We start from the raw sequence: 13,469 nt of genomic DNA on the forward strand, positions 1-13,469 counted from the left end.
ATCTAACGTTGGTGTCAGTAAGTTTGGCAGGGATCAGTAACTGGGAGGTTTTGACAGGTAAATCTTTGGGTAGTGACCACTATGTGTTACTTTGTTCAGTAGGAGGAAGAGGAGAAGTGAATGTTGGAAATGGAAGTCAGAAATGGGTGTATAGTAAAGCAGAATGGGGTACATTTAAGTTGGTCAGTGAAGAAGTTATGGTTTCAGTTGTTACTAGTGGAGATATAGATACAGTAAATAACAGTGTTTCATCAGCAATTATTGCTGCAGCAAGTAAATCTATTCCAAGAAGTAAATGTAGAAGGGATAGGAAGTTAGTTCCTTGGTGGACAGAGGAGTGTTCCAAGGCAGTTAAAGCCCGAAACAAAGCATTTAAGAAAGTCAAAAGAGAGCATAATACACAAAGTCTGGTGGAGTATCAGAGGGCACAGGCACTGGTAAAGAGAGTTACAAAGAGAACACAGAGGGTAAGCTGGAGACAGTTTTGTGGTAAGATAGGAAGAACAACACCGGTAGGAGAAGTGTGGGGAATGATAAGGAAGATGGGAGGAGATAGAAGAGAGTGGGACCCAGTGATTACGTTAGAGGAGCAAACTGCAATATGTGATAAAGATAAGGCTGATGTGATGGCCAAATCTTTTGCTAAGGTGCACAGTGTTGATCAGTTGACAGTGGAAGGGAGAAGGAGAAGAGAAATTACTTTGAGTAATTATCCTGATGTGCTAGTTAGGAGAGTAGATTCTAGGGAGAAAATAGATGATGGATTTACAATGGCAGAGCTTGTGAGAGCAATTAAAAAAGCAAAGCCCTCAGCTCCAGGGGGAGATCAGGTGAGCTATGTAATGTTAAAAAATCTAGGAGAAAGAGGAATGGAAAAATTGTTAGAACTTTATAATATGGGTGGAGGGAAAGTTACCAAGTGTATGGAAGGAAGCGGTGGTGATTCCGATTAGGAAACCAGGGAAAGATCCAGGTAAACCTTCTAGTTATAGGCAGTGTTGGGTATCGTTACTTTTGAAAGTAATCCGTTAGGTTACTTTGTTACTATCAATTAAAAGTAATCCGTTACGTTACTACGTTACCTATAAATAAAAGAAACGCGTTAGAGTACTCGTGCGTTACCAACAATTAAAATGCGTTTGGGGTGCGTGCGTGTCCGCCTAGCGCAACAACAACAACACACATCCTCCTTTAGATGCACCAACAGTGCTGACTGTTTATGAATCAATCATGAACCTATAGCATAATGACAGGAAAGACAGTCATCATATTGCACGTTTTATTTAACAGGCATTCATCCTTTGATCATTTGAACAGCTTCCATGAATAACATACTCCGGTAACAGGCAGTTATTTTAACAGAATGTAGCTTACCGTATTGGCTGCGAACAAAAGAACAGTGCGTCACACATAGCTTATCCACTTTACAAGTGCAGGCGCCTAACAAAGTGCTTAACAGGTAGGCACGCAACCTTTTAGAATTGGAAATTTAACTCAATTTAACCGTATGCGTTGCACAAAAGAACAGTGCATGGCACTAAAAAAACATTGAAGAACTGAAAATGTTCGTGTGACCCTATAGCCCTACATTCATAACAATCACGTAGGCTACCTTTAGCCTATTTATCACCAAAGTAATGGTTGAAACGTAGGAGAAGAAGGTGCTCAAAACGACCACTATGTTCTTCTTGTCCTTTTCGCTCTGTAACTCAAAATAATGAGCGTACCTCCAGGAATCTAAGGCTATCTTCTCGTCCATCTTGCCGCCGTAACACACGTAGCTTACACACACAGGTGCGCGCGCACACACACACACACACACACACACACACACACACACACAGAGAGCGAGAGAGAGAGATGCCAGGAGCAGGGCAGCAGCATCTGACTAAATGCAGAAAACCCGGGACTTTACTTTCCTTATCGAGGGAAAATCTTAAAGTAACGGAGTAACGAGTGGTTATTTTGGAAATTAACGAGTTACTGATTACTGAATTCGCAAAACTAACGCGTTAGGTTACTCGTTACTGAAAAAAACGTAAGAGTACTCTAACGCGTTAGTTCTAACGCGTTACCCCCAACACTGGTTATAGGCCAATAGCATTAACGTCTAACATATGTAAAATAATGGAGAGATTGGTGACAGAAAGGTTAACGTATGAGCTTGAGAAGAAAGGGTTGTTGACAAGTTGTCAAAGTGGTTTCAGAAAAGGGAGACATACAATGGATGCAGTGGTAAGGCTTGAAAATGAGATACGGAAAGCACAGGCCAACAAAGAGTCAGTGGTGGTAGTGTTTTTTGATATCGAAAAAAGCATATGACATGATGTGGAAGGAAGGTTTGTTAATTAAGTTGTATAAGATGGGGGTAGGTGGAAGGGTTTTTAACTGGATAAAGAATTTTTTGTTTGACAGAAAAATACAAGTCCGGATTAGGTCTGAATTGTCAAATAAGTATATGGTGGGGAATGGCACTCTCCAAGGAAGTGTAATTAGTCATTTATTGTTTATAATCATGATAAATGATGTTTTTTCAAAGGTACCAGAGGATATAGGAAGTTCTCTGTTTGCAGACGATGGGGCTTTGTGGAAAAGGGGAAGAAATGTGATGCATATTATTAGTAAAGTCCAGTCTGCAATTGATGGGGTGACAGAGTGGGGATTTGACTGGGGGTGCAGATTTTCGGTAGAGAAAACTCAAACTGTATTTTTCACTAGGAAAAGAATTGAGGATGGGATGAAATTGAGGATGTATGGGAAAGAGTTGGAAAGAGTTGGCTCATTTAAATATTTGGGAGTTATTTTTGATTCTAGGGTAACATGGGCAGACCATATTAGGAAGATTGAGGATAAATGCAAAAAGGTAATAAATGTGATGAGATGTTTGGCTGGTAGGGATTGGGGAGCGAGCTGTTCAGCTTTAAAGACTATATATGTGGCTATGATTAGATCTGTGTTTGATTATGCGTGTATAGTGTATGGGTCAGCCGCAGTGTCTCTCTTGAGAAAGCTGGACGTGATTCAGGCTAAGGCATTAAGGGTATGCAGTGGGGCTTTTTAATCATCACCAGTGCCTGCTCTGCAGGTAGAAATGGGGGAAATGCCACTGGAGTTGAGAAGGAAACAATTGATGGGGAACTATTGGGCTAATCTGCGAGGGCAAAGTGAGTCTCACCCCACAAAAGGAGTGTTGAAAGAGTGCTGGGTTTATGGGAAGTGTGAGAGGAATCATTTTGGTCGGGTGGGGAATGATATAGCGAAAGAGTTTGGTGTGGGTGAATTGAAGCTTAGTCCAACAGTGGTATATCCATTAATGCCGCCATGGAGGATGGTGTGGCCAGAGGTGGACTGGTTTGTGTTGGATATAAAGAAGAGAGAGAGAGAACAGATAGACCTGGCTAGTGTTTTTAATATTCATCTTTTTATAGAGTACAGTGAGTATGTTCATGTTTTTACAGATGGTGCCAAACAACCTGAGACAGGAGTGACAGGGTTTGGAGTAGTTGTTCCATCAAAAAGATTAGAGTTTAATAGAAGAACATCAGATAATTTAAGCGTTTATACAGTGGAGATGTTGGGGGTGCTGGTCGCATTAAAATGGGTGGAATCAAGTACAGTTGAAAAAATTGTGATCTGTACAGATTCAGCATCAGTTTTGGAAAGTATGAGGTCTTTTTATTCAAGTATTCGCCAAGGTTTGTTATATGAAGTTCTACAGTCAATTACGAGAATCGTTCAGCAGGGGAGGCAAATACTTTTTTTATGGGTTCCAGCTCATGTAGGGGTGAAGGGAAATGAGAAAGCCGATAAGATGGCGAAGAAGGCATTGGAGAAGGAAAAAGTAGAAATGAATATCAGTTTAAGTAAGGCAGAAGTTAAAAGCCTGATATGGGGAAAAGTTAACAAGATGTGCCAAGACAAATGGGACAGTGAGGAGAAAGGGAGATATTTATATAATATTCAAAAAAGTGTTAATGTTAAAATAAGGTATAGTGGTCAGAGGAAGGATGAACAAATTGATTAGGTTAAGGTTGGGGCACAGTGCACTAAATAAAACAATGAATTTGATAGGAAAACACCCCACAGGATTATGTGAGGGGTGCCAGGTAGAGGAGACAGTGGAACATGTTTTAATGTACTGTAGTGGTTATGGGATGGAGAGGGAAAGTATGAAAAATCAATTGAGAGAATTGGGTATGCAGGAGTATACTTTGGAAAATATTTTAAGATTAATGAAGAGGAATTGTATAAAAGTATTGTTTGGCTTTTTGAGAGAAACAGGGTTATATGATAGGATATAGAGTAGAAAGAAGGTGTGAATGAGTGAGTGTTTGGATATTTTTGTTTTGATTCATTACCGGGATCAGAAGAGGGCGGTAATGCACCAAGTTGTGGATGCCAACCGCCGTAAAACCCCAAGAAGAAGAAGAAGAAGAAGAAAATGGTGTCCTCCGACCTTGTTTACAGCCGTCCTGACAGCGTCTAACGAGCAGTTGATATATCCAACGGAATAATATTCATATGAACGATTTTTATTTGAACGGTAGTACCGGAGCCTAAACAATCATCCGTCCGGTTTGAGAGTTAACGCTGTACGTGTAACCACATTGTCACCAGGAGCGACCTCTTTACCTCCCCAGCGATGGCCTCCTCCTTTGAAGTAGGAGACGGAGTCAGACTCAGGCTGACGGAGCTTCTGGAACAGAATGGCTTCTCCTGTCCAGAGGAGCTGCGGGCCGAACTGAAGGGACTGGTCGAGAAGAGAGATCAGGACAGGATCTCATTTGTGACGTTAAGAAAACTAAAGAATTGTCTTCGAGATAATGGTTAGTCGTGCTGCGTTGTGTTCACTCATCATGGCTTATGTTAGTCTGGCTATTGCCAGACCAAGCTCAATCATAGATTGCACGTTAGTCTGGGGAAGCTGCTGTCATTTTCTTCAGCACAAGAGGCGTGATCAACGGGCCTAGTACGCTTCCCTGTCGTCAATGTGTTAAACCAGCCAATAGCGCGCCAAGGGGAAATGCCAGCTCTGTGATTTGCTCCCGCAAAAACGTATCGGAAGTAGAAATAAATGTATTGCTCTTCTCCAGACCCTTGTGCTTCTTTAATCGCCGGCATAATTGTCGGGGCTACCCAGCCTAGGTTTATGTATAATCACCTGCTGTGTCTTGAGAACTCGTATAAGTTTAAGTTTGACCTTTTGCCTTCAGGGCATCCCTTCTACCTGTACCAGTTGTTGGAGACCAGCTTGCCGTATCTGCCGGAGGTAGTGAAGCATCCGAGGGTAAGTCTTGATACCATTACAACCCTTTGCCCTAACCCTCAGCCTTAAGTGTTGCAGTGTCGTTGCTTTCAGAACTCCAGAGTTATTTTAGTAAATCAATGTTTCCGACATAATGTATCGCAGTTATATCTGAACTCATACCGAACACGTATACTAATGATAGTATATGTACTACATATAGATACAGTACTAATGACAGTCAATTATATCGTATGATACTAATGTTCTTCACACCAGAACCCTGAGCTGGTGGCCCGACTCGAGAAGATTAAAGCCAAGCTGGCGAATGAGGAGTATCACAGGATCACGCGTAATGTCAACACTCAGGTGACTTCTGTTAACATGACAACCATGTGCCAGGTGCATGGGTTTGTTGGCAATGATCATGATTTATCATGTATGATGCATTTACATAGATTCAAGGGTCATATTAAGGGGTCAACATCATTGTAGAGATTGCCCCACAATGGTACACTTTCTAGAATTGAATTGTTGAAATGGTTATTTATTTTTTGAGTTAGTTGAGTTATTACGATGTTACACACATTGTGTTATATTGTGAATTGTGGTGTTAATGCTGTCCATGCGGTTGGTACAACTATTGTGCCTTCACTCTTCAGGCTCGTCAAAAAGTGGTTTAAAAGGCATGAGACATGAAAACATGCGTAATGAGATATTTTGTTTTGTAACCAAATCGATATTGCTTGAATATGCACATTACCTACTCAAAAAAATATAGGGTATTGGCAGGGTTAATTTTTTTTAAGTTTAGTCAGCCATCCCTGTTGACCACTTTAATGGAATAAAAAAAATGTAGTTATCTAAAAGTATAATATTATATATCTCTCTTTTAACCTTCAAGGAAATTAACCGGAATGGAACACTGGCAGATTTTGGAATGCAAGGTTTGTCCCTAATATATATCTATATATATATATCTATATATATATAGATAGATAGATAGATAGATATACTTAATCTTATATATATATGGATCTTCGATGTAATTTTGTCTCTGTGAGAAGCATTGTTGCCCAGTGGGCTATAAGAATACAAGAATGTCTCATGATGTAGTGTGGGTCGTCTAGAAGAGATCCTGTGGGTACATCCTGGCAAGGTGTCTTTTGAGCAATACGCAACCAACATGCACATGAACTGTCTGTAGGGCAGTCATGGAAGGAAAAGTAATAGCTAAAATACAAGTATTGTAAGAATATGCTATATCAATTATAATGTTCAATCATTCTAAAGCACTTGAAAACTGCAGTATAAATGTATTCACTTTCTATCATACCATTCCTGTTCGCAGTGCGCTCAGCTAAGGCTGCTGTTGTGACGGTGTTAAACTTCCTGGTGACGGTTGCCGCAACGTTTGCCTGTTCCTACATGGGCAGCCAGTATATCTTCACTGAGACTTCAGCGGTAAATTCAAGCACTTTATTTTAGCGGTGTCATTGCATAAAATGTCCGCTTCCTTTGACAACTTTTAGTTTTTGTGCATATGTATTGAATGTATAATTATTTAATGGTGACTTATGCCTAATTATGCTTAGAAATAGGTCTTTCTCCAAACCTTTTGGATATGAGTCAGCAATCAGTGTATGCTTTGGATTACATCTGACTCCTTTACTCAGTGTGTTGAACTATGCACACACAAACTATTTGAGTTCCTGTCACTGCATTGTTTGAGCAGCTTTCAAAATGGAGTCATTGATGTACATGTCCATTCAAGTCATGGATAAAGTGCAGTGGTTCCCTCTTACTGTGGACAGTTTGGATGTTTTCTTCTTTAACACAAATAAACCCCTTTGCTTTGGTTCCAGAGGGTGATTGCTGCAGTTATCGCCACGTCTGTTGTCGGTTTGGCAGAGCTTTACGTCTTGGTCCGAACCATGGAAGGAGAATTAGGAGAACCATAGAGGTTACATCAGGACCCTGGGCCCTCGACGGCAAACGTTCTCATTGAATGATCATCACGAATATGAACATATCTATCTGTTTCACATTGAGATCATTAGATCTGGGACCTGGTGTTTGGACCAAACGATTTGAATGGGAGTTTTAGCGTTGATGTTTGGGTATTGATTGATGCCAATTGCTTTGGTATTGATAGCAAAGTTATTTGTAAACCGTTATGTTATTCAATTGTCTTTTTTTTATTGATTAACTTGATCTCCTTTTTCCCCACATGCTGTATCTACTTCTTGTGTCATTAAAAGTATTACTTGTCTTACAAAGGATGTTGTCTTGGACCGTCATGGGGGGCTCCAGGGCCGAAGGGCCAGGTGTTGGTAGGTATTTTATTGTAATCACATTTCTATGCTAGAGATGTGAAACTTGGCAGGCAAATAGATATAGTTAACTGCTTCTCAGAAATGTAACATTATTATGCTATTATCATTATTATAGGACATCATTTCCAATCATTCCCATGGCAGTTCTGTCTGGTTAACAGTTCTTGACTCAAAAACGACCAGTATGCTAGAACTAAACGTACCATGCAACCAACCATAGCAACAAGTAATTCTGGAAAGCCTCTCAAAGTAGAACTCTCCCTGGACAAATTGACCAATCAAAACCAAGCTTGGGATGATGAATCCTCAGCACACCACTCACCTGCTCTTATCTGCCCACTTTGCATCTCTACAATCTAACCTGCAGCATGTGGTATTTTCTGAGGTTACCACTTAAGACAACCTTTGTGCCTAATTAATTTGTTGCCTACTTAAGCCATGAATCCTGTGTTCCTCTGGAGCAGGCATGGCCAAAGACCGGCTCCCTTACGAAAATGTATTATTTATGGCCTGCCAGCCTGCCACCGTTGCAATTTCTCTTTTCACCACATGGTGGCAGCACCATTCTAGTGCTAGCCACATCCGCGACCCCCATGAACCTGACCCCTCCCCCCCACAGGTAGGCTAATAAGGGTTAGCAATCGCATGGACGTATTACTACATCATGGCTGCTGTAGCTACATCAAACTATACATTTAAGCAATCCTCAATGGGCTTTATATTCAATCAGTTCATAAATGTAAGTACAACTCACTAGTGGTCCCGAGATGATGCCTCGATCATGAAACGTCAAAGCCTAGCAGCCAGATGAACCATCAAAGTGGTTCGACCTCGAAGCTTCAAATGAGTACGCTAGGGACACCTAGTGGTGAATGAAATTATGATGAAAGAAAGAGTTTCCTGTGATGATGTGATGTTTGCTTCGTACAACATCAAGACGTTTAAGAATTAAAGTCATTTCAGTGATACGTGTGAGTGTGCCGTTCATAAATATCTCCCGAGCTCATGGTAGAGAACAAATCATTTGACAAAGATTTTAAGTCATCCCGGGCAAAATAGATACACAATACAATAAATTATATTCTATTCATATCGCGGAACAGCCAGAGATGAAGCCTCGAACGTCACACGCTACGTCATTTCGCCTATGTGAATCCTACTCGATACGGAGCTTCGCTGGGGGAGGAGCCGAGGTACTCGACACACGCCCCGATGCCTCGACGCAAACCATAACATCACTACAACTCACTAGTTTTGTAGTTGCATCAACAAAAAACTGTTACTTATAATGCTATTTAAAACATACATCTAACGGTTTCAAGTAATATGGACTGAATATGGAGTTGAGTCAAATAGCAATATCTATTTAAGTTGACTTATTGTCTTAGTTATGTTGGCATACAATTTCTTCAAGGCAGCATGGACACTCAAATCTTATGTTGAAACAACAAGTTTGGTTGTGTGGTGCGATCTGGAAATTGTTAGAGACCTGTATGTTTATTTTTTGCATGTGCATTTTTTATGGTCAAATTGTTGTTAGTTTCCTACTGTTCTGGGTTAATGAAATTGAAGAAAAGACAATATTTTTATTTGACTGCACTTGTTGCAATACAGTTTGTGAATTTGTCATGAAATCATACATGTCTTCTCAAATTAACTTAGACAGCTATTCCTCAATGCTTATTCCTTATGTGGTGTGATATAGAAGTTGCAGACTATTGCATATCGTTAAATAAAAATTATGAAATGCAATTAATTTGCATGTGACTTTATTATGGTCCAAAGATATTATAATTATATATATAATATATATAATTCTCCCAATTTTGTTGTATAGGTGAAAATAAAGTCTATCTTTATCTCGGGAGAGTCATTCGGCCCTCAATATTTTTAAATTGTTCAAATATGGCCCCCTTTGAAAAAAGTTTGTACACCCCTGCTCTAGAGCAAAGCTGGGCAAAATACTGGCCGTTTCTGAAAATAAATTATTATAATTTTGGAATTATAATAATTCCTTTTTTTGAAGCGAATTTCATTTTTGAAGCGTAATTCCGGCGAAAATTTAACCCAGGATTTCCCCAGGCCCCTGTCAGTGGCTCTCCAGTTTAGGGCAGACCCCTTTCTTTCTGACGGTGCAGTACACCCACACCCTGTCCCCGGGTGTGAACGCTCGTCCCCGGTGTCATAGCCCCTCTTCTGCCTCACCCCTGAGGCAGCCTGAGCCTGCCGGGTGTAGTCATGGACCACGAGCAGGTGATCCCTCAGCCTGTGGAATAGGGCTGTCACTTTTTATTCGAAGTTCGAATATTCGTTCGAAGGTGGGGTGAAAAGTTCGAATTCGAAGTGTAATTCTCCATTCGAACTGTAAAAATGCTCTACAAAGAAGAGAGCGGCGAGTGGCTTCTCCTCAATAAAGCGGCCCTCCTGGATCCCCGCTTCTCCCGGTTAGTCCACCTTTCCCCTGCACAGAAGCATCTCGTGACTGAAAGCCTCTCACACAAGCTCACTGAAACGGAGACCGACACTGATCGCACACGACAGGGAGAAAAGTCCGCTGCTGCGCTGGGCACGATGGGCAGCCTGTTTGGGGACTTATACAGCACGGCTGACAGAAGCAGCTGCAACGGTAACGGAGAGCTGCGAGACTACTTGTAATTTTCTTTCCGTAAGGAATAAAAAGAGCAGCATGCCGTGTTGGAGGTCGGCCTCACAGATTGTTCGTTTATATAGGCTGCGTGTGCCATGGACGACATGCGCTCCGCATATCGCTCTCCGAGCAGTTATTGTTAATGTGTAAAAGACAGCCGCACTTGTGTGTCGGAGCTTCCTCTTGTTGTGTTTACAAATGTGTTATCAAAGATGTGTTTTTATCCTGTGCTGTTATGAATTCAGTAGGTATACGTGATTTCCACAAGAAATAAAAAGAGCAACATAAAAAATCAAGACTGTTGTCGTGTTCTATGGGGGGGGGGGGGGGGGGTCGAATGTATTCGAATGTATTCAAATTAATTATGGACATTCGAAATTCGTTAGAATTTCATTTTTGGAAAAAGTGACAGCCCTACTGTGGAATAGTCCATAGCCGCACCCCCAGCGATCTCAGGCTCGGGCGGAGACCCGAACACCAAGTCCACCGGTGTCCGGAGCTCCCGCACGAACATGAGGGCAGCTGGCGTGCAGTGACTGGACTCCTGTACTGCAGTCCGATAGGACCACAGGACCAGGGGCAGGTGGCGGTCCCAGTCCCGCTGGTGCTGGCTGGTGAGGATGGCGAGCTGGGTGGCCAGGGTGTGGTTAAACCGCTCCACCAAACCGTCACTCTGGGGATGGAGCGGCGTCGTCCTCGTCTTGTGCACCCCGCCGGCAGACCTCTCCAAAGACCTGGGATTCAAAGTTCCGCCCCTGGTCGCTGTGGAGCTCAGCAGGGACCCCGAAATGGGCAAACATCTCCTCCAGCAGCCTCTCTACGGTGGTGGCGCAGTCTGGTCCGGCACCGCATACGCCTCAGGCCATTTGGTGAAGTAGTCCATGGCCACGAGGACATAGTGGTTGCCGGAGTCGGTGACTGGGAATGGCCCCAGGACGTCGACCCCCACCCGCTCCATCGGTGCTCCCACTAGGTACTGCTGGAGCGGGGCGTGGGAGCGCTTCTGCGCTGTGCAGGTGTCACAACAGTGGATGTGCAGCTCGATGTCCCGTCGACAACCCGGCCAGTAGAACCGCCCCCGCAGGCGATGCAGGGTCTTAGTCTTAGTTCCCGTAGTGCCCCGCTCCTTAGCGTTCCCGTAGTGCCCCGCTCCCACCGAGCCGTGGACTAGCTGCAGCACCTGGGGACGAAGCACACAGGGCACCAACAGCTGCAGAATGTCGCCCTTACCCCTAGGGTCATGCCACCTGCTGTAGACCACCCCATCATGGAGCTGGAAGCATCCCCACTGGGAGTGGTAGGCCTTTACCTCCGGTCCTCGTGCCGACACCTCCGGCCAATTGGGGCGCTGCCCCGCTTCCAACCAGTCCCTCACCAGCGCCAGGGTCTCGTCGGCCCGCTGCTGCTGCTCCAACTGACGCGCCGACAGCGGGAGCCACCCCTCTGCCTTGCCGATGGTCTGGGCAGCCTCGGTGCTCTGGAGAGCCGCCACCATCGGAGACTCGTTGGCCCGCTCCTCCTGGCTCAGGCAGTAGAGGCACACCAGGACTGCACAGGGCCGTCGGGAGAGTGCATCGGCGTTGCTGTGGAGCCGCCCCGCCCGATGCTGGATCTCGAAGTCATACTCTTGTAAAACCTCCAACCATCGAGCCACCTGGCCCTCAGGGTTCTTAAAACTGAGGAGCCACGTGAGAGACGCATGGTCGGTGCGGATCAGGTAGTGCTTGCCATGAAGGTATGGCTTGAAATGCCTTGAAACGGCCAGAACCACAGCCAACAACTCCCGCCGGGTCACACAGTAATTGCGCTCCGCCCGACTGAGAGTGCGGCTGAAGTAGCCCCCGGCACGTTCCTCTTCCCCCACCCCCTGGGAAAGGACCGCACCGACCCCCACATTACTGGCATCGGTGTCAATGACAAAAGGGAGACCAGCGTCGGGGTAAACCAGGACTGGAGCCTCGGTGAGGACCACCTTGAGTCGGGCGAAGGCCGTGGCGCAGGCGTCGTCCCAGACATACGGCCGGCCCGCCTCGGTTAGGCGGTGGAGGGGGCTGGCAACTGTGGCAAAGTCCTGGACGAACCGGCGGTAGTACCCCGCCAGGCCCAGAAAACTCTGCAGTTCGCTGGTGTTGGCGGGGGTCGGCCAGTCCCGGACCGCTGCCGCCTTGTCCGGGTTAGTGGCTACGCCATGTTCGTTCACCACGTGCCCCAAGAACAACGTTTCCCTGGCCAACAGGGAACATTTGGCAGGGTTCGGCCGCAACCCGGCCAGGCGGATCGCCTCAAGAACCTCCCGCAGGTTCGCCAGTGCACCGCCGAAATCGCGGGCGTGCACCAACAAGTCATCCAGGTACACGACACAATGGCTCCGGGGGACGCCCGCCAGCACCCTCTCCATCATCCGCTCGAACGTCGCCGGTGCGTTGCATAACCCGGACGGCATGTCCCGAAACTGCCACAACCCCTGCCCGATGGTGAACGCATGTCTGGCCTCGGGCGCCAACTCCACTTGCCAGTAACCGCTACGCAGGTCCAGGGAGCTGAACCAGCTAGAACCCCCGATATAGTCCAGGGCGTCGTCGATCCGTGGCAGCGGGTATGAGTCCTTCCGCGTAACCCTGTTGAGGCGCCGGTAGTCCAAGCAGTACCTCCAGCTACCATCCTTCTTCCTCACCAGGACGGCCGGAGCCGCCCATGGACTGGACGAGGGCTCATTACCCCCCCGGCAGCCATCTCGCGGACCTTGTCCTCTGCCGCCTGGCGTTTGGCCAGTGCTAATCGGTGGGGCCGCAGGTGGATGGGCCGTGCAGAGCCGGTGTCGATGGCATGCTGCACTAGCTCTGTCCGCCTGCAATCCTCATCCCGAGCCGCGAAAATGTCCCCATGCTCCTCGAGTAACAGCCTCAGCTGCTGACTCTGCTGCACGTCGAGCCCAACTCCACTGCGCAGCCAAAGCGCATTAACGGCTTCGGCAGTCTCGGGGGAAGGAAAGGCGGCAAACACAGGCCTGCGGGGAACGCAAGGAACGGGCAGAGGCAGAGGCCTCCGGGCCATAGCCCGGCGACTACTCCGCCGGCCGCCAGAGTCCCCTCCCCGTCCGGACTGGAGCGCCACAGTCTCTGTTCCCACGATGATGGCTGCTCCAGCCATGTCAACCCTGGCACCCCAGTGGGTTAGCAGGTCCAGTCCGATGATGCATGAGTCCCGGATGTTGGCGAGCCAAAACTCATGCATCACCTCC

General features: G+C 45.8%; 1 protein-coding gene across 1 annotated transcript; it reads left to right on the forward strand.

The window, feature by feature from the left end:
- Positions 1–4,417: 4,417 nt before the first annotated feature.
- On the forward strand, positions 4,418–7,931 carry LOC130406528 (transmembrane protein 199-like). The gene is made up of 6 exons (XM_056612159.1): positions 4,418–4,826; positions 5,214–5,287; positions 5,525–5,614; positions 6,150–6,192; positions 6,597–6,709; positions 7,111–7,931. Exons 1-6 carry the CDS (start codon positions 4,643–4,645, stop codon positions 7,204–7,206), a joined length of 600 nt encoding a protein of 199 aa, XP_056468134.1. The 5' UTR covers positions 4,418–4,642; the 3' UTR covers positions 7,207–7,931.
- Positions 7,932–13,469: the final 5,538 nt, after the last annotated feature.

This window comes from Gadus chalcogrammus, chromosome 16 (assembly GCF_026213295.1).
Source record: "Gadus chalcogrammus isolate NIFS_2021 chromosome 16, NIFS_Gcha_1.0, whole genome shotgun sequence".
In the NCBI taxonomy this organism is placed as follows: Eukaryota; Metazoa; Chordata; class Actinopteri; order Gadiformes; family Gadidae; genus Gadus; species Gadus chalcogrammus.